Source organism: Mytilus californianus, unplaced genomic scaffold, assembly GCF_021869535.1.
Source record: "Mytilus californianus isolate M0D057914Y unplaced genomic scaffold, xbMytCali1.0.p SCAF_9, whole genome shotgun sequence".
In the NCBI taxonomy this organism is placed as follows: Eukaryota; Metazoa; Mollusca; class Bivalvia; order Mytilida; family Mytilidae; genus Mytilus; species Mytilus californianus.
This window is the reverse complement of record NW_026262745.1, coordinates 6,020,863-6,043,652: the sequence shown is the minus strand read 5'-3', so window position 1 is coordinate 6,043,652 and position 22,790 is coordinate 6,020,863. Positions and strand designations below refer to the sequence as shown.

Genomic DNA, 22,790 nt, shown 5'->3' with positions numbered 1-22,790 from the left:
TATGTGATACCGTTTGTGTGACACCAGTACATTTTCAAGTTTATAGTTTTTTGTTAAGGTAGTTTACTATATAGTTTAGGTTAGATCAGCTTGAAACTTAGTACACATATAATGTGAACTTACACATCTGCTTTATAAATTTTTACTGTAACTTTGGAACACATTTCCTTTTTTAAAAGTTTATCACAGGATTACTATGGAAGTTCTATTATCATGATTATATTAAGTTCTTAGTTTAACAAAACAAAGGTGTCATTTTTTAAATTTATTAAGTTGCTTTATATGCTATTTCATATATATTTTAATAAAAAAAAATGTTCACTGCATTATTAACTAAAATCAACTGACACCATAAATCTATTCGAGGCTTAAGTTAATGGTGAAAATTGTCCAGTAACCATAAAATATATCTGAAACATTCAAACAAATTTTGAATAACATTGAAAATATTAGTCACAATTCAGTTTTGAGATTATTTGATCAGCTTGTTTTATTTTTATTTTAAAGGTGATATATATGTATGTATATAAGTGTTCATGAATATGGTGATGAAGTTATATTATGTTTATTGTGAAATTTTGGTTTCAATGCTATATTGAATACATTTTTAATTTCAAATTGTTGTTCAAATTTCTAACCAGGGGAAATAGCTGTTGTTAACAACAGTTCCTAAATTGATGGAATACAATAGATAGATATTAAAAATAGGTCTAGGTTGGTTAAGACTTGGTCGCGTATGGTTCAGACTAGGTCGAGTATGGTTCAGACTAGGTCGAGTATGGTTCAGACTAGGTCGAGCATGGTTCAGACTAGGTCGAGCATGGTTCAGAGGTGTATAAAATGGTTAAGTACTGGTCAAGTAAGGGTCGAGTACAAATTCAGACTGTTAAGTATGGTTCAGACTACAGTTGAGTACTATCAAGTAAATTTCAGACCAATTCAGACTGGTCGAGTAAAAATCAGTCCAGTCGAGTACAGATATAGGCCATTTTAGACTTTTACTGGTTTGTAGTGAATTGAAAATATGTTCAATTACACATTACATTGAATTACTTTCTAATGTAATTAATTACAGCCAATTACAATAACATTTTTAATTACCCAAGGTCTTTTTGTTTATGATATCATCTTTAGTTAGTGTCATATCGGTTGATGCTGGGTTTCCAAATGAATTGTCAATACCTTATTCCTTTATCAGCAGTCACAATAAGATTATTAACAAACACAAACGATATTGCTTAATATCATCTTTAGTTAGTGTCATATCGGTTGATGCTGGGTTTCCAAATGAATTGTCAATACCTTATTCCTTTATCAGCAGTCACAATAAGATTATTAACAAACACAAACGATATTGCTTAAGGGTTTGCCTGTGGGAAAACAACATATTTAACTTAACTTAAAAGGAAAAAGAACATGTGTTAAGCAACATTTTTGTTTTTGAAGATAGATGATGCACACATGTTTATTAATTGGATTTGTATCAATGACTAAACTGCCATAACCCATCTGAAAAGTGTATCAAAGTCTATTTTTGTACGTTTTGTCCATTGTTTTCTATAAAAGAGGGACGAAAGATACCAGAGGGACAGTCAAACTCATAGATCGAAAACAAACTGACAACGTCATGGCCAAAAATAAAAAGACAATCAGACAAATAATAGTACAGATGACACAACATAGAAAACTAAAGACTAAGCAACACGAACCCCACCAAAAACTGGGGGTGATCTCAGGTGCTCCGGAAGGGTAAGCAGATCCTGCTCCACATGTGGCACCCGTCGAGTTGCTTATGTTATTACAAATCCGGTAAATAGTCTAATTCGGTAAGTCACATTGGTGAAAAGGGAAGGATATTGTAGTTACGACATAAGGAACATATAATCCTCGACTGAACCCATCATACATGAATAGGGAACTTGCAAAAAAAAATGAAAACAACACGCTATAAATGTCATTCGTCCAAAGCGCTTTCCTGGATTTACCGTCATCAGGAACGCTAAAAGCCGAATATTTTAAAGCCAAGGTTGTACAAGAACCGAAACAGTTGAAGAGTTATATTACCAAAAAAGACATAAAAAGTCAACTTTGCCTGAGGGAGTCGAAACTTAGTTTCTAATAATTTCAAATTTTATTAACGGACATTTTAGAAAATTATGTTATAAATCATGTCAGTACCGACGTACTGACTACTGAGCTGATGATACCCTCGAGGACTGATAGTCCACCAGCAGAGGTATCGACCCAGTGCTGTAAAAAATGAAAACAACACGTTATAAATGTCATGCGTCCGAAGTGCATTTCTGGATTTACCTTCATCAGGAACCCTAAAAGCCGAATATTTGAAAACCAAAGATGTATAAGAACCGAAACAGTTGAAGAGCTATATTACCAATAAAAACATTACAAATAGCCAAATCCATCTAAGGTCAACTTTGCCTGAGGGAGTTGAAACCTTAGTTTCTAATAATTTTAAATTTTATAAACGGACAATTATAGAAAGTTATGTTATAAATCATGTCAGTACCGAAGTACTGACTACTGGGCTGATGATACATGTAAAGGTGCAATTAAATACTATAGTACACTTAATGTCGTCAATATTGAGATCCTGCAAGACATGCATGTAGCTACAAATTTTGGTCGCAATAAGTGTGGTATCGATATATATATATACGGGATGATTGGAACAAAACTGGTCTTTTAAAGAGAAAGTTATTATCGGTTTTAATCATTTATTATAAAGGATATTGACTAAATTGGTGGCATCAAGTCTTCACTTCGCAAAGAACGTTTTAAACAGAACTAATTCTCCGTTTCATTTTTCCAATGCTAAGTCTTTGAAGATCAATATTCGAATTGATAGCTATTAGTTTCCTTTGACTTGAATATACGTTTGCAACAAAGTTTTCTTAGCATTACTTTACCAAATAATAAAGTTTCGAAAGGGGCAGCGAATGTAGTTAATTGCAAATGTGATACTTACATAATGACTTCTGTAAAAGTGGTATATCATTTATACAGACATCGCTAAGATAAAGTGATGCATTTTTATCATGACGATAGCCATGGTTGCGTCTACGACGATGAGCAGATGCGACATTAGTCATCACATGCACCGACGAGATAGAATACCGACAATATCAATTTAGTCACTAGCGCATAAAGGTGTCGCAGTTTCAAAATCAATGTGTCTTTGGAAGATGTGTTGCAAGAGGAGGATTGTTAGTCCTGTGACGTGTTCCCATTGTCAACTTCCTGTGTCTTAGAAGTGCAATACCCTTGGACACATCGTTTAGGGTTTACATATTTGAATTGATTCTTCATAAGGGTGAATAGATATAAGAAGATGTGGTATGAGTGCCAATGAGACAACTCTCCATCCAAGTCAAAATTTATAAAAGTAAACCATTATAGGTCACAGTACGGCTTCAACACGGAGCCTTGTCTACATGATGAATGTCTACATCATACAGACGTCATAAACAGTGATATTACCTAGCACAAAAACTTCTCCAGCATGATTATGAGGAAGATCAACTGAAATCGACGCTAACCAAGTTTACCAATTACTATCACGAATTGGTTAACCAAAACAATGGTGTCTATGTCCCAATTCAAGAAAAAATTTCTGTACGTAGTTTTATATTTTAACCAGATTTGTGCCCTTTAGGAAAATAATAATTGTGTCCAATTCTCGATGATAGCGATATATTTGACATTTCAAGAGACTACTGTGTAGCATCACCATCGGATATAGGTACCCCTGAAGCGGTGGAAAAACCAAATGTCCGGTAAGGTCAAGTTATTCTTAGTTTTGGTATATTCTACGTTTTGCTGACAAGTAAAATTGTGTGAAACTGATTCTTAATAATGTAGGTAGTATTTAAGGCTAATTATGATCATTAATTGGCTTTCTCTCTCGTCAAATCGTCAGAATCGGACCGGTTGGTACCTGTTCAAAGAAGCATGTGACGAGTTCAAACTTGTTGAAACACATATATACTTTATCTATTCATTTGACCTTTTCGTAGAACAAAGCCATATCATATTTAAGCTTACACAACACTTTATTTCGAAATAAACAATTGTTTTCACAGAGAAATTCATGTATGTAAAGCTGATACATTGTACGGCGTAAAGTTTTTTACTGTACGGAGAATATATACTTTTTGCTTTTCAATGTGTCCGGGTACCTATATCCAGTGATGATGCTGCACAGTGGAGACATTTACCCTATCGACGCACTATTTATAGCTCATCCGATTCACTATGTTTGTGTTCTCCAGGTTGGTATTATCCAAATGTATTTACAATTTTGAACACAGGTAAGCTACTGTTGCCTGTTATTATATCCCATCACAAATTTTAAGTGCTTATTCTCCATTGATTTTCAACGTACTTCTTGTATGTTCCTTCTGTTTTCCACAATTGCTCGAGATTTTGTATTTTAACACAACGGCACATGTGCCTGTTTGAAGTTAGGAAAATTGATCGTCAGGGGTTGTCTTTAATTATGTTTTTTTTTTAATTATTTTGAAACTTTGCTGTTTATGTAAAATATGGCCTCTGTTATTCAATCAAAACTCTTCCAGACTCAGGGGGGAAATAGATGGTTGCTGTCTCATGACGAATACCCCTAACATTTGTACAATAAAGCGTAGGACTGTACCTTGGAAAACCTTGCTATGCGAAATCATATGAAAGTTAAACGCTGCTCCTTTATTTAAAATTCTAATGAAATCAACTTGGAGATATAAAATCATCTGTAGTTGTATGACACAGTGTAATGGTTAATCAAAGGGAACATAAAAGATAACTATCTCAACGTAAATAATTATTTTATAATTACCTTATTCTTTAAGTGCAAAAAAAATAATTTTATCACATTTAATTTTGAATTTTCAACTAGGCGCTCAAGGTAAATGGGGTGTCTAAATTATGATCTATAGAATTTTTTAATAATTTGTCAAAATGTAGTTAATATCATGCTTTTTTGAAAAAAATAATAAAAAGAATGGGTCACGGGGCTTATTTTCACGCTACAGGTTGTGCAAAATTGACAGATTTTGTATAGATTATGCATGGAAAACGCAATTTTCTGCCATAAAACGAAACCTACACCATAGAATTTTGAGATAAAATATGAGAAGATAGCTCTAATATTATACTTTCAGATAGGAAAAAGAAAAAATGGGGCCACCGGGCCCGTTTTCTTGCTACATAATAAAATAGATAAAATTCCTAACACATTCTATTGTAAAAGTAACTTTATCTGAATTATCTGCCCTTACATTTGAGTTGCCTCCCCTTATGTGGCAAAGTTGGAAAAAATTGAATCAAACAAAAGTATTCTGTTTTTTGTAAAATACAACCATAAATATAATAAAACATGTCATTTTCTATATTAAAATGAAAATTCTTACACATGAATTACCCACTACTCTAATAATTTGCACATTTTGTTAAAGGTCTAGACCGATTATTTTCTGGTATTTCAAAATCCAAGATGGAGGAAGACACCCTATCTACCTTAATGCACATCAAACTGTTTGAATTTGTACTTGAGGGGACCATTCCATTAACATATGCACTACATTGTACTAATTCACAATAACTATCTGATTATCAATTAACACATTTTCATATTCAAATTCATCGCGATTATATTGTTCATTGTTTAATAAATCTTATATGAATATGATTGTATTTCTCAAAGATTTTTCAACTATGAACTTCTTTCGAATATCAGTGTACAGTTTGACATAATTGCATCTTGTTATCCAAAGTTTACAGAGGTATAATTGAAAACTCATAAACGATAAATGGTTTATAATTTGGCACGCCAAACGCTCCATGCGTCTTAATGATAATCATAATCAATATCGCTCGAATCAAAACTGTCGCTTGTGTCTATTGTTTCATATACACTCATTAACTCTTCATATAGCGATTCATTGTCAATTGTTGTAAGTGAAATATATTCTGAACTGGTTATCCTTCTTGAGTGAAAATTAGGATCACCAGTAAATCCAAGTACATTCATTAAATATTTATAGAATGATAAAAGTATAAGAAAGCTTTTTGATTTTGCTATAAATGGAAGAATAATTTTACTGAAATTTTTGCGTAGTAGGAATAAAATAAAAACTAACAAAAATTGTTTCCTATCAAAATTTGTTATTCGACAATGTGTAAGAAGGAAATACACTACCTCATCATATCCATGATATAACGCCAAATGCCATGGCTGAAATCCTATTATATTAGTTTTGACATCCAGTTTGGCCCCACGCTCTATTAATATCTTACATAAGCCCAAACTTCCTATCTCCGCTGCAAAATGCAGGGGGCATTTTGTAATTATAATTTCATTTCCTGTAAAATCGGTTGTACACATTTCTGCTTCTAAATTTACATTAGCATCTTCATTGATCAAAACATTTGCATAAAAACTATCCCCAGTAATGCAAGCTATGTGAAGAATGTTCAGTGTCAATTGGATATCTCCCCTGGATGTATAATGTGAAGTCATGTCGTGAATTGAGTCATTGTCAAATAAATGCCATGCTGATAAAGACACTTTCTCATTTATATTCATGGGTAAAGTTTTAGACAGAATTGTCCTGAAAATATGTTCATTTCCAAATAAATACGCCAAGTGCAGCGATTTAACTAACGACTGAGTAGAGATGTGTTTGTCATTTTTTATGTACAGTTCCAAATATAATGATGCAGTCATTTCAAAGTTTGTGCCGTTTTCAATAAGAATTTCTGCTATATATGTGTTTCGACGCAAAATAGCAGTATGAAAGACTGTCAACGTAAAAAACGATTTGTCAGTTATCAATTCCAAAATATCCTCGCAGTGAAATGCATTTAAATGCAGCGGATGAATTGATCCGTATGAGTTTATATTACTTTTGTTTAATAAAAGAAACTCAACGAAATCACTTTTGTCTAAAATGCAGGCGATATGTATTGCCGTCACCTCTGATATGGCATTTACTGTGTTTAACGATATTAATGAATCATCTTCAAAGAAATGAAGTAGATATAAGGATAAGGTTGGTAATTTTGCTACTGCATTCAGATTACACCTCTTTTGAATCAATAATTTCATATATTCTATATCGTCTGAAAACATCACTAAATGAATGGCATTAAACTCCACGGGTAAAACTAAACACTCCATGTTGTTTCTTGAACTCTTCAGTGAATCAATAATATCAATGAACTTGTCTATTAAATGGGAATGTTCTAAATAAAAGTGATGACTGAGTATGATAGGGAACATATGGAACGGTGTCAGACAAGCTGAAGCATTCACGTCACAATTATTTTTTAAAAGATATTTCACAATTGTCATCTTTTCTTTCATACAGGATACATGTAGCTCATTAAAGGTTGCTTTTAAATTGCTATTGCAAGCAATTTCACAAACTGTTGGACATGAATCCCAAAGTTTCACTTTGTGTATACTTGCCAGATGCCAAAACGACATTTCATTACGTTGAACGCTTTTTCCCATATAACATAAAAAATTCACATTAGATTGATTATCAAGCAAGCAAGCCACCATAAGTTGTGTGATAAGTATTTTTTCATCAGAAATTTGATTTACTGATAACAAACATTTTGGTATTCGTTGTTGTATCAAATAAAACATTTCAACTGCCAAAAACGGTAAAGAATTGATTGACCCATTATACGCCTGTACCGGTAAACATTTTAATTTTTTATTCCGTAGCAATGTTAAGTATGCTAGATTTATCTTGAATCTATCCAGTTTCATACCCTGGAATTCTATTACATTGTTATGAATGTTTTTCAAACCCTGGTATTCTATTTCATTGTTATAAATGTTTTCATCTTCGTTATCATTAAAAAGAAGTTCAATGGCATTTATTTCAGCTAAACTGACTTTACAGAGAACATCTGTTGTTGATAGATATTTCATGTCGTACAAATTTTTTTCAACAAGATCATGGTGCATATAAAAGACAACTAACATGGCTAAACCCAAATCTGCAGAATTTTTTATCTGAAAGGAGTCTTCTGTCAATCTAACAGTTAGAATATCTAACGCATGCTCATTTGAAATTATTGCTATAACCATCCAAGCAGATTTACATAACCTCGAAGAGCTGCCATATGAGTTTGTGTCTAATAATTGAAGCTGTGCATTAGATAAAACGATAGGCTTATTCATAAATAATAAGGATAATAGTAACGGGGAAATTTCCATTACACCATCAAGTGTATATTCGGACTTAAGCAGAAGCCTTAATAAAGCACTATCGCGGAGGAAACATGAAAGCTCTATTAATGTTACACACAAATAAGTTGGATTTAAAGCACTTATATTATTAGAGATATATATATAATACACACTTTGATCGTCTTCCATTATAAGCAAATGCCACATCTGAATATTGAATTTTCTACGGAGATTTAATCGGCTTTCATAAATAAGACGTAAATGTTCTGTTTGTTTTCTAAAGCAAATAACATGTGAAGCATCCATTTCTGAAATACAGGAAGTACTTGCATATTCATTTAACAATAAAGAAGCCATTTCCATATTTTTCTGCAAGAGGCATATCGCTAGTGGATTTACAGTACATTCTGAGTAAACAAAATAATCACCAGAATAACAGTCAAATATACGGAGAACATCTTCACTTAGTGCAGCAATTAGCAAAACAGATATTGTAGCATAGCATTCATGATTTCCAGAATTCTCTAGCAGGATGTCCATCAATCTGAAATTTCCAACAAGAGCTGAGAAAATTAATGGAGTAACTTCAGTTTCAAAATTTTTGTTTACCAATCCATTTTTATCTATCACACGTATCATCATGTCTGGATACTGAAAATACAAAGATAATAACACAGGAGATATTTTGAAAGCTAGGTTTACATCTACCTGGTTGGTTTGAGCAAAATACGACGCTATTTCTGTCCGGTCATTGAAACAAGCTGCTTGGAACGGTGTGAGAACTAGCCTGTCACATTTATGACAGTTTTCTTCCGTTAAATTACTGTTGTTGTAGAGTGAGCCAATAAGTATACAATTGAGATCGTTTAGACCGGAATCCAGCATACTTTCAACTAAAAGGTGCACTGAATGTAAATTGTTTTGTATAACAGATATAAACAGAGGTGTCATTATTTCACATTTAGAAGGACAATCTTTCGTATTGCAATAGCAAATATGGACTGTTGTATTGATTTTAGCATTATGATCAATCAGAAGTTGAATTAGGGGAAGATTTTCCAAAAAGCAGGCCAAAGAGATTGGAGTCACATCTTTCAACATATAAATACTTGTGTTTCCGAAAAGTTGATCGATTCCATATTCGGATATATTCGCCAATTTATTAACCGACGCTCCCTTTTCCAATAATAGTTTTACATTTTGTAAATCATTGTTACTTATGCAAATTATGAGAGGGGTCTCCCCGTAAAATGATATACAGTCTACACTTGATCTGTTTTCAAGCAATTGATCAATAAGTTCACCATCGCCTTTCCTGCAAGCAAAGTGCAGAGGGTAATCAATGGTATCAATGTACGAACTAGGGTTCATTAAAGTGAGTATTCGCCTTAATGTTTTTTTCATGCTATTCGAAGAGCAATATGTTTTCAAAAAGAATTGCATTTTTTCCTTACACTGTTGTAAAGTCTCAAATATATTCAAATCTAACAAACAAGTAATAACGTTTCCCCGTAATTGGGAAAATGCCAGTTCAACTACTGTTTCATCGGAATATGTACGTCTGTGTATGTTAGCTCCTCTTTCTATTAGCATTTTTATGACTCTAATGTGTCCATGAAAGCATGCAAAATGTAATGCAGTATAACCATTATTTGCCTGAATTTCAATATCTGTGTTGCGAGATTGTAAAAGTTTTTCTACAATGTAGTTATTTCCGTTCGAACAAGCAAAGTGAAGAGCTGTTTTGCCGGTTGTATCCGACAAATTTACATCCAGTTGTAAAGAAAGAAGCATTTCAGTGATATTATTATTTTTATTTCCAGCTGCTATAAATATGTTACTAGTATCTGATTTGAATGGTTGTCTACAGAAGTCCAACAATAGAATTGCTATATCCTGGTGGTTCTGAGAACAGGCATATTGGAATACTTCTTCTAAAACGTTTCTTTCAACCACACAGCTATCTAACACTTCTTTTATGTCGCCAAGTGAACATTTCATGCATAATTGATGAAAAGGTGTATCATTTGCTTTTGTTAATGTGAATAAATTTGCCCCATGACGTCTAAGTAAAGATCCTATTGATATGTATATCTTATACTGAGGTGAAGTGGTATCTGATATTGCATTATAACACGCATATAACGGCGTTTTATTATCAAACAGGATTGCATTGACGTTGATATTTGGATCCCGCTGTAAAATTATTTCTACGATTTCTTCTAAGCCTCTCTCACAAGCCTCAAATAGAAACTGTTCTTTTTCATGAGAACATATATTCCAGTCAGCATCATAATTCAGCAAAATTAGCATTAACTTAGCATCTCCCATTTGAAATGCATTATACAAAGCAGTTTCTCCGGCATAATGACAAATATTCACATCTGCTCCATGCTTTAATAAAAGATCAACAATGCCGTAAAATTTGTTCGTGCAACATTTCATAAGCATACTTTGAGAATCAGAAAACATTATATCGGTATAAGCATTGTTCTGCAACAACAAATCTGCTATGTTTTCGTTTTCTTGAATACATGCAAAATAAAGGGGACACAATCCTTCATACGATTGTTTGTTTATGTCAGCACCGTATTGTATCAATAAGGTAGTAATTGCATTTTCATTGCGCTGACATGCAATACAAAGAGCAGTCTCTCCGTTGTTATTTTTTGCATTGACATAACAGCATTCCTCTAGTAATATTTTTACAATTTCCAAATAACCTTGGCTGCAAGCTTTGAAAAGTAATGTTTCCCCTTCTGTCCCATATTTATTATTAATAGTTGCTCCGCACCTGAGAAGACGTTTCATCAAAATTTTATTCTGGTTTATATAAGAGAGATACAAGGCATCTTTGCCATCAATAGTTTTTCGATTGACTGCAGATGAATATTCAAGTAATACTTCTACTAATTCTAGTCTGTCCTCTCTGCAAGCTTTCAACAGTAATATATCTTCGTTATCATCATATATTTCATCTACATTAGCACCAAAACTTAGAATAAGTTTCATCATATTCTTATTTTTATTTTCATATGAGAAGTACAAAGCATTTTTTCCGTCAACTGTACGACTATTTACACTGTGTTCAGCATCTGTATTTGTCAAATATTTTTTTCTAAATTCGAATACACTTCGTGCACAGTCTATAAAGTTATACTTTGACACTAAATGATAAACATTTTCTCCATGTTTATTAGTTAAAAACGGCTTTGCTCCTCTGTTAAGCAATGTCCTCACAACATCGTTTAGACCTTTTTTGCATGCTATATGAAGAGGAGTTTCATTTTCTATGGAAATAGGATCTACATATGCATTATGTGATAAGAGGAATTCAACAATTTCAACATTACCATTTTCACAAGCAGAATGCAATGGTGTTGCATCGACGTAATCATTGATATTTAAGTTATGTATAATACTACAAATGTAAGAAACTGTTTCAATGTCGCCTTTTGAGCAGGCTATGAAAAACAAAGTTTCTAAATCATCAGCAAATCCACTTGTATCTTCTGTATTGGTATCTAGCAATTGTTTTACGATTTCTATTCCTTTGTGTTCGTAAGCGAAATGAAGGACAGATGTTTCATAGATTCGTTTGTCGCACATAGTTAATTCTATATTTTTCTTGTCACCCAAAAATGAAGCTATCAACAGGTCTGACACCTCGAATGTGCATTTTCCAGCAACTCCGTTCTGTATTAATATTTTACATATATCCCAATATTGCCCAAGACATGCAATCTGTAAAGCAGATAATGAAAATGGATTATTGGTAATATAAGGCCATTTATCGTAAATATGTCCTTTAATGCAGGCTACTTGGAACGGGCGAATTAAAATAGCAGCTTCTCTAGCATGTGGCAATGTTTTCTGAACTAAAACTTCAGCAATAGTACTAAACCCTAAAAGACATGCAGCATGGAGAGGAAGAATATCTTCAATTTTCGTGTAATTGCGATAAAACTCAATAATCTGCTAACGATCTCTTGGAATATTCCTACGGTCGTTCTGAATAGCGAAAAGGAAAGGCGAAATATGACACGCAATGTCATTTCTTGCACGGTTTTGAAGTAAGTCATTTACAATCAGTTGCGAATTATTTATGCTGGCTACGTGTAATGGTGTGATTTTAGTGTTGTTGAGACAAACATTCCCATAAGATAAAAGTTCGCTTATGTCTTCCTCTCCTGTATATTGCATGTTAGACAAACACAAAATATCAATGTTGTCGCAAACGTTAACATCCGCTTTATTGTCCAAAAGAAGTCTTACCAAATCCCCATATTTATAAAAACTTGCAATAAGTAAAGGTTTTATGCCGCTTAAACTTTTGATATTCGAATTTGCTCCGTTTTTTAAAAGAACTTCGACAAGATTAAGATTTAACATTTTCCCGATGCACACAATTTCAAGCGGGCTTATCATCAATCTTGTATGAGAGTAGACTTCGTCATAAATATTTGTAATACAATGTCTTTTTTCTGACTTATACACAGTGTTTCTTTTAAGTTCTGCAATTTGATTAACATCAGCATTTCCATTTATAAGAGCTATCGCCATTTCTTCTTCTTTCATTATACATGTTATATGGAGTGGGTGTGGAATTGCACTTCCATTGCGCCAATTATTAACGCTAGCCCCGTTTAAAATTAGCAAATCAACAAGCTGTTTGTTTGGTTTCAAGCAAGCAAGCTGCATTGTTGTAAGTCCGTCATATGAATATTCATTTATATTAGCCTCTGTTCCTATTAACATTTCGGCACCCAAATAAAATCCGTTCCTACATGTGATATGTAGAGCAGAATCCCCCTTTGATAAACGTGTATTAACATCGATACCTAATTCTAAAATCCCTTTAAGAACAAGTGCGTTGTTGGTTGTGCATGCAAATTCTATTTCTTGGTAAAACATTTTTTATCTGATACCGTTTTAAGAAGCTTTCTAAGAATTTCTTTATCATTTTTCTCTACGATTGTTGCAAATGCTGATAGATTTGATTTCGTAGAACGCTGAAATATATCTGTGGTGTCTGAAATAAGTATATCAACAATTGGACTATGAAGTCCAATGCAAGCAAGATGCAAAGGAGTTTCATTGTGTTCCGTTTTTAAATCAATATCGGCACCATGTGTGATAAGGAGATCTGCTGCATCCTTGTGCCCATCACCACATGCATAATGTAAGGCAGATCGTCCATCTCTTCTTTGTTTATTTATCTCTGCCTTATGTTTTATTAGCATTCTTATAATTTCAAGATTACCTTTCTCTGTCGATACTATTAATGGAATTGAAGACCGTTGAGTAGATAAATTTGGACATGCTCCATGTTTAAGAAGTTTTTCGACGATATTTATATTTTGCTTCCTGCAAGCCTCATAAAGGGGTGTGAATCCACGACGTGTGTATATGTTAATTTTAACATCTGCTTTAATTAAAAAATCAACTACCGCTTCAGTTTCATATCTACAGGCATAATGAAGAGGTGTCATTCCAATTTTGTCGTAACAGTCAATATCGACATTTTTACTGATGCAAAATGAAATGATATCTGTAAACCCTAACTGACACATTAAATGAAAAACGTTTATTCCAAAATGGTTCATGTGCAATACTTTCGATATCAATTCTTCATTTTTTGTTTCTAGAGAATGTAATAATCGTTCTCTAAACTGATCATTTTCCATTTGTTTGCATCCAAATATATCTAAAATAGAATCGTCTGTTGCTTCATGAATCAACCTATCAAAGAATAGCTCCTCAAGGTTCTTTGGTAGAACTATAAAATCTCCACCTTGATCTTCTTTTCTGGTACATTCTAATTCAAATCGTTCGCATAGCAATACAATTGCACAATTTTTCACCATACAGCTTATATATTTCTTAGAAAAATAAAGACAGCTAATATCAAAAAGCTTTTCATGACGAAAACTATAAACGTTGTCTTCTTTTGAAATAAATGATCCTATTAAGGAATCAAGATGCGTTTTTAAAGATATTCGAGACGTGCAAGTATTTTGGCCACAGGCTTCAAAGATATCTGTGAATATTTCCCTTTCTTTGTCTGTTATTTCAGTACTTAATAAATGTTCGTTTAATTTATTGTTAAAAATAGTTGTTACTGCCAAAGCACAGTAATTCATTTCACTACCTATGTTCTTCATTTTATCATACTCTTTCTCAAAAATGCCATAAGGCCCGTTTTCCAAAAATTTCATTATCTTACTCTCATCAAAGTTTGCAACCATGCTACATAATAAAGGAAAACATTCATATTGTTCTATATATTCGATGGACATTTGTTTTGTATACATGACAGGAATGTATTTTTGAGCAATTTTTCTTTTGTCGTCTATACTCGTTGCATTTTTTCCGAGTGACATATCAAACTGACACTTAGTTAACAGGTCTTGAGTTTTGAATTTAGGACTTTGATAAACTTGCAGTCGGCAATTAGCCAATATTTTTATTGGTGATAAAGAATAACAGTCTAAAATGACGTCAATGTGTCTATCCCAATCTTCGATTTCATGCTGAATAGCTTCATACCTGCCACAAATGTCGTCATATATATACAAGGTTTTTTTGTTAGAAACAAAAATCTCACTAGGAGACTTAACTGGTATTACGTCATAGCCTTCAAGCACCATTTGAAGAGCCACATGTCTTGCTGTTACGGACTTTCCTATCCCCGCACTTCCGGTAACGGTCACAAAACCATTCTCCTTTAAGCACTGGTACAGTTGTTTTGAACTATTTGTTTCCACAAATTTTTCATCTGAAGATTGCCAGTCTGATAAAATTTTCTTAATTCTCACTAAAAGTATATATATTATAAATATTAATGAATACATAGATTTGTGCAACGATACTGATGTAAGTAGTAATACACGAACAAGATGTAATAAAATGATATAGACAAATATTTAGGCTCATCAAAAGGTTTTTTGAGTGACATGCAAAAGTTTTAATGTTCTTTATATCTAGAATGTCGGTGTTTGGCCTCCATAAATTGGTGATTCAAAGCAGTCATTCAAAAAACTACTCAATGGCCATAGAAGTGATATCACTTAGAAGTCATATCACCACTTAGTCAACACTTCAAATAGACTACCTGAAACCAATTACACCACATAAAAGTTTTAATGATTAACCAAGCAGTCCATTTAATGATGCCAGGCAATAGGGTCGGGAAGGTTTCTGGATAAAAACAACTTAATATGCTTCATCCAAATGACGTCAACAGGAAGAACTAGCAGTTTTCGTCTAAAGATGTGCGCATCAGTAATTATATGTTTATTTATAAGAACAACTACCTTTTGGCATTTCGGGATGTTTAGGTACGCAGCCAAGTTTACATCGTATTTGAGGAGTTTCTTCAAATTTGTGATTTTTGTTTAGTTTAAAACTATTTCTGAAGTAAATTTGAGTCTTGGAATCAATATGGAATTTCATAATGTACCTTAAATATAAAGTTTTGCTGTAATCCTATAACATAAAGATGAAAATCATAATAAGTTAATTTAAAAAAAAAAGATTTTACCACATTTTACCCAATTTTCACATGGCTTAAATTTGAAATCCCTGGAGAAAACAAATCCGGGTTGCAAACTAAAACCGAGGGAAACACATCAACTATAAGAGGAAAACAACGGAACAACTGAAACACTGAACTGCAACGAAAAACAAACGCCAACATACATAGAAACGGACTATTTGATAACAACTGCCATATTCCTGACTTGGTACAGGCCATTTTAAGAAAAAATGGTGGGTTTAACCTGGTTGTATGGCTAGCCAACCCTCCCGCTTATATGGCAATGTTAAAAAATACCGCTAAAACGACAACACTACGTGACAGGAATACAGTACAAACAAACGCAAGAAAAACGATGATATTTTAAACTATGATTTTCTAAGATACTGATCATAATGTTGAACCATTTTTACAGGCAGTTTTATTTTTTTCACAATTTGTCCTAATTATTCAATAAATTAGATTATCTATTGACCTAGCATGTGACTTCTTGATACGATTTCCTTTACGATCCATTACCAGTATACACTGATACATATATATTTGGAATTTGTGAATGAAACGAACTCGGCAATATTAACATGCCACAAACGCGTACTTCTTCGAAAACACCTTTACTGATCATTTGTATGCAACTTGGTTGCAATGATCTGACATACGACAAAAAGATTAAAAATAATTTACATGCACAAACTATTTTTTTTTATGTTTTATACTTTTATTTTCTTTTAAATGTGTAACAAAATAGCAGTATAATGAAACTCTCGGATTATTTTTTTGCGTCAATTAATAGTGCCAAAATTTGAAATTAGTACTGCTAGTTGTTATTGTAATAATAATATACATTTTAATTAAAGTATATATAGTTTTTTTTTCTTTCAACAGAATGTGTTGAGAATGAGATTAAAGGTAACAAGTATCAGATAGATCAAAAGTGCGTTATGTTATGTAATATTTGCCACTGGACGTCAGTAAAAGTTCTTTGTTTTAAATGACAAATTAGGCAAAATAAAACTTTTATTGCACCCTATCTTTGTATACATGTACTATCAATGTCTAGTATTGAAACTATACAAAGTGTTCCTCATATAAAATAGCCCCATGTTTTCTAAAGAATATAAAAATAGTTAGAGGAATTCGTTGTGAGTACTGTATTATTTACCTCTCTTGTGCATAGGCACAGGATCGACTATAGCTGCTACGTGTGTCGTGAGATTTAGAACTTTGTCAGTAAGATCCTTAAATCTGTCTTCATTGATTTGCCTAAGGTTGATCATCAAATCTTCCAATGACTCTCTGTCCAAACTTGCAACCTTTAAATCGGCACACTTCTGTTGAAACGGTGATCCACCAAGTCTTGTTGTCGCCTTTAGTAGATGAAAATATGTTTAAGGTCAACGGATTTTAGATTTTTTTTTTCTTTTAATGAGGATAAAATATTTTCTTATTTTTTTCTTATCAATAGGAACAGGAGTTTCAAAACGAAATCAAACAGTTTTTTTTCAACGTTTAATAGTGTCATTGTTAAAGCATTCACGGGCCATTACTCTTGAACAGCATAAGCAGAAATTGTTAAAATAAACATGACTTTGACATTGTCCTCAGAAACAACATATTAAAATTTGATAAAATTTGGTCGAGTTATCGTAAGGAAACGAATAAAAAACAGAATTTATCAATCAATCTAAAACCAAAATTTGAGAACGTCAAAACTGGAAATCACTAATATTGATCATGCTTTTTGTCTTCAGAAACAACATCTTAAATTTTGTAAAGGATTGGTGTTTTCGTTCTCAAGTCATTGAACTGACATGACAAAAAGTGTCATTTTAAATCAACCAAGGACCATTACCATGAATAACAAAAATGAAAATCGTCCAAATCAAACTGCATCAGAACCAACGTATTAAAATTTAAAGATATTTGTTTAAAGAAGTTTTAAGTACTTTTACGGAAACGAAATCAAACGACCTTTATCAAATAAGCATGAACCATAATTCCAGAATGCTGTAAATGAAAAAGTTAATACCAAACATGACCTACTTTTTCGTCAGACATTTCAAAATGATCGGTTCAACCGTTCGCAAGATTTTACACGGAAACGATAAAAAGTTCAATTTCGAACCAATCAGGGACCATTATTATTATCGTCAAAATCAAACTTTACCTCTATCTTCACATGTTTACAATTTAAAAGAATGAAGAGTTGAAAAGTTCCAAAATTACCGCATGGAAGCAGTGAGAACAGTTAGCCAAACCGACGAACGAAACATTTTAGTCTTGCTTCAAACTTTAAATAATCGAATAGATGTTCACACAATATTAACATAAGCAGTTTTAAGATCCTCATAAATGTATTTTAGTGTTTTAAAGACGTTTTAACACATATTTAAAAAAATGTATTTCACACTTTATTATTATAGAACATTCTTCTGAACTCAATACATAATAGCCGTATTCGTAGATTGTTTTACGCCGAGTAATCTTATATAAAGCATAAATTTTTCGATTTCGTCTGTTTTGAAAAAGCCCAAAACTTCGCAGGCATAAGTTAAACCGCTACCAACGTATGCATATTAAAGTGAAAAGTGAGTATGCAAGTTTAGATGACATTTTCTGGAATTAGAAAGAAGTGGAAACATTCGATTTCTTTCCATGTTCCGCAAGTTTCTTGTGTGAATGTGTAAACTTTCAGTTGAAGCTAAGTAACAAATGTTTATTTTTTTGCGGTTGTAAACAACTGTTCGTCTTATCGTATAATACCTCGATCGGATTATAACCAATGTTGTCTTATCAGTATCTACAGTCAAATCAAAATCTGTTCTGTTGGATTGTTAAAAATCATCTTCTGGAAATAACACCAGATCGTCTGCATTCATTAAAAGGAAGACCAACCCGTTCGTTATGCCCGTGTTTGTAGTGATGTCATAGATTTTAACGAACGTAATCAATGCATCACTGGTAAATTATTTAGTCAGGGATTTCGTACCAATAAAATATAAAACATTTACTAAATTCTTTCATAGATTCAAAGATTTGATTAGTAAATTTGGCTGTACTTGTAGAAAACGTATTAAAAACGGTATTTCACATCCTAAATTTTACGGTAATATTATACTAAAAGCGCGGAGATCACTTTGTGATCCGTGTAAACTCATCGACCTTTTAACAAACTTATTAGTAAAGGTTATCTTATTAATGTTGTAATAAAATATTTGAATATTGTTTATATTGGCACTTACATCGATTTTTTTATCAACAAATTAAACATAACTACATTTGCATTCTTTTCGAATTGTGTTTGGGATGTATAAATACACATCCACGTACGTTAATTTTCTCTTTAGAGATTGTTTTATCTATTTATAACATGGTACATATTCATTATAAGGTTAAATCCTAACGATCCTACTGCCTGTCGATACTTTTATTATGGCATTGCACAAGTCATGTCTTCTTTGACTGTCCATGGCGTTAAAACACTAAATCCCTGGGGTGTGTTTTAATTGATTTTAGTCTCTGATGCATGATTTTTTCATTGTTAATTGTTTTTGGCTTTTAATTAGCTTTCAGTAACTGCGAGTACTCTCAAATCGTACTTTGGTGTTAATTTGACCTGTTGGCACAATTTGTAATGCATTTCTGTAATTCAATGTTTTGTGTTATATCTTGTCTCACTATTTTTAATATGTACCACCTTTGATAAGTATTAATATGACGATAAATTTTCACTTCTGTACTCGTACTCTGAACAACAAATTTATTAATTTTGTAAAAAAAGGTTACTTCTGTACTCCTGATAACACAATTATTATGTTTCAATTTACCTGTGTACGTTGTTTTATTTAACGCTATTTTGTCCCAGGTAAGAGTTGTCTTATTGACACTCTTCCTACAACTTTTGTATAACTATCTGTAACGTCTATGTTATATAGGCACCTACGTTTTAATATTGTATTTATATTGTGTCATAGATCAAACTTATTCGTTCAGTGTATGTTTACTTGTTTTTGTTTAAATATAAATAAGAAGATGTGGTATGAGTGCCAATGAGACAACTATCCATCCAAGTCACAATGTGTAAAAAGTAAACAATTTTTGGTCAAAGTACGGCCTTCAACACGGATGTCTTTTTGATTGAGTTAAGCCATTTCAATTGATATTTTATAGTGTGTCTTTTTATGTTGTCATGTTACACTACTGTCTCAGGTTAGGGTAAAGGTTGGCGCCTGTTAAAACGTTTAAACCCGCTGCATTTTTATGCACCTGTCCTAAGTCAGGAGCCTATTGTTCAGTGGTTGTAGTTTGTTAGATTAGACCGTTGGTTTTCCTGTTTGAATTGTTTTATATTAGTCATTTTGGGGCCCTTTATAACTTGCTGTTCGGTGTGAGCCAAGGCTCCGTGTTGACTTTGTGACTTTGATGGAGAGTTGTCTCATTGGCACTCGTACCACATCTTCTTATTTATAAGATATACTTTGGCACTTTCGGCTTTTTTAACACATTGACGTATAATGAAAAAAACATCGACTATGCAACCTTATCGTGGAAGACCGACTTTACTGTCGAAAAAAAATCAGATTAGGATCGTCGAAACGTACACAAGCCTTTGTTGATTCATACATTAAACGTACACATATAAACTATTAACATTTGTCCACATCCTTAAGGTGTTATTTTTATCATGGGGATCATTCTTTTTCTACTGTCAAAAGCTCGCTTATTATATAATAAACAGCGGTAGCGAGTTTCCCTCATTGAAAATTTTTTACTTATCATAAACTGTAGTACATAACAAAGGTTCGATGGCACTGTCGAAAACAAAATTACGCATCGGTAAGAATATCGTGACATGCAGCCCTGTGTTAAAGTCTGTTGTAAAGAATAGCTGTAAAGTTTGCTAGATGGCATAATAAATCTATTTTTCTTTTATTTATTAAACTTGAAACAGCATTAACTTTTGAGTTGATTCGAAAACCACGGTTTTTTTTCAATTTCTTGTCGACAATTGTTTAGATAAAATCTTGTTTGACTAAAGGTGGTTCTTTTGCAGAACGTTTCGGTGATTGGTGTAATGACCGGAAAAATTGCTCTCAACACATACGCTTATCCCATACACAGATGTCAAATCGTGATCTTGAAAACAACTATTCAAAGATGTTCATAAACAAAAATCACCAAAGATTCAGATTAGGATCGTAGAATCGTTTATGTTTTTTCATATAGTTTTGAACGCCAGAACCACTAGACGCGCGTTTTGTCATAAAAAGACTCATCTGATTCAGTGAAGCTCGTATCAAAACATTTAAAAAAAAAGGCCAAAAAATGTAAGTAGTTAAAACATTGAGAACAGAGAGGCCTTTCTCGTCTGATCTGAATATTTAGTTTTTGTGTTGTTGTTTTGGTTTTGGTTTTTTTTTCAATTTTTTTCAATTAATTTTTTTTTTCAGATTAATTTTGCTAATAAGAAACCTTAGATCGAATGTACAATTCAAAATGCAGCAGGACATGATATAACAGCTCTTCATAACTATACACTCTTAATTCAAATAATCAATTAGCACACACAAAGTGAAACTGATTGAAAACCAGTCTTTTACAAGTCCATGTACAAAACGTATACCATCAGATTTACATAATGACAACAGCGTTCGAATCCATGTCATAATTAATTATATGTAGTAAATTGAAATAGAAACAATATGACATTAAGATTCTAAACAAGGTGATAGGTGAACTATTCTCGCAGATATAGTAATCATACATACTTATTCGACCATATGTGCTCCATAAATAAATGATTTCCCTTATTCTGAATATTTTTCGAAAAGAATTTCAGGTTGCTTAAATAAGTCATAATTTTCATTGTCATATAAAATCTAGATTCAAAAGGAGGTTTTTAAAACGAAACAAATATATATCAATTATCATCACTCTCTATAATGATAGATTTGTCAATTAATATTGCAATAATTGAGTCCATAAATACTTCAAAAACAGACTTTTTTGTCATCTCCACTGTTCTTTGTACTACAGACAATGCCCCAACATTGTCCTTCCTAAATAAAATAATTAATCAACGTTTTTTACCCGCCACCGAAACATCCTTCGTCAACATAAACTCGCTCGCCATCGATACATAGTTTAATTATCCTTTACAAGTACGAAATTTTGTTGACATTTGTCTTTTATTGATTTCCGGAACCAGGCGATTTCGGCGTTTATTACATGTGCCTCATTTTTACTCGAATTTTTGCACTGTAAAACTATGTTTTTACCAACAAGTTGTCAATTTTCTTTAATTTCACGACACAAAAACAGCTTTGCTTTAATTTTTTCTATTATTGTCCATTATATGCTGTTGAGACTTCCAAAAAACATCATATAAGGCAGTTATTCATGAGTTAAATATCATACAAACAGCAACAACTAATTTATTCAGCAGTTATTCATAATAATAGGAAAACTACTTTATGTGTTGAAATTGAAAATTGATGGCCCTTAGTAGTTCGTATAAAACTGTTTTAAATTGACTTTCAAAAAATAAAAGAAAATACGTTAAAAAGAAATCAGTATATCATTTATTTATATTTGCACATACACTAGGAAGTATTGGTCTGTGTTCCCGTTGAAAGTGTTCAACAACCGGCTTCAAACGCATCTAATTTAAAAGAGTTTTCTTTAATTTTAAAACATGCCGCGAGAAGTGCTCAACAAATGTCTATTATATTTTTGTTTTAAGACCAATGAAGGTCAAGCTGACTACATATTTTATTTTGTCATATTTTTCATTCGGTCAAATTTATCCAGAAATATTTAATTTTCGTTTCAAACACATCTTTTTATCTTGTTTATAAATTCCTTTCAATAGATAAAGGCCTAAGTATAGATATCTCTAGCTTTACAAATTCAAACATGTTTAGTTATCACTGGCTCATGTGCTGAATACAAGTTAGCAAAACTTTTTCATGCATTTTCTATCAATCATGTATCTCATATCTTGAAATCATTAATATAATATAAGAAATTGAG

General features: G+C 32.5%; 1 protein-coding gene across 2 annotated transcripts; it reads right to left on the bottom strand.

Annotated features, from left to right (window-relative positions):
* Positions 1 to 4,509: 4,509 nt before the first annotated feature.
* LOC127714450 (serine/threonine-protein phosphatase 6 regulatory ankyrin repeat subunit A-like) lies at positions 4,510 to 17,457 on the bottom strand. 2 transcript variants are annotated; one of them, XM_052220511.1, is made up of 2 exons: positions 16,921 to 17,457; positions 4,510 to 15,038 (listed from the first exon to the last, which is right to left on the bottom strand). In XM_052220511.1, exon 2 carries the CDS (start codon positions 11,828 to 11,830, stop codon positions 5,864 to 5,866), a length of 5,967 nt encoding a protein of 1,988 aa, XP_052076471.1. In that variant the 5' UTR covers positions 11,831 to 15,038; positions 16,921 to 17,457; the 3' UTR covers positions 4,510 to 5,863. Both variants share the same exon structure in this region, with proteins under 2 accessions (XP_052076471.1, XP_052076472.1).
* Between the last annotated feature and the right edge of the window lie 5,333 nt (positions 17,458 to 22,790).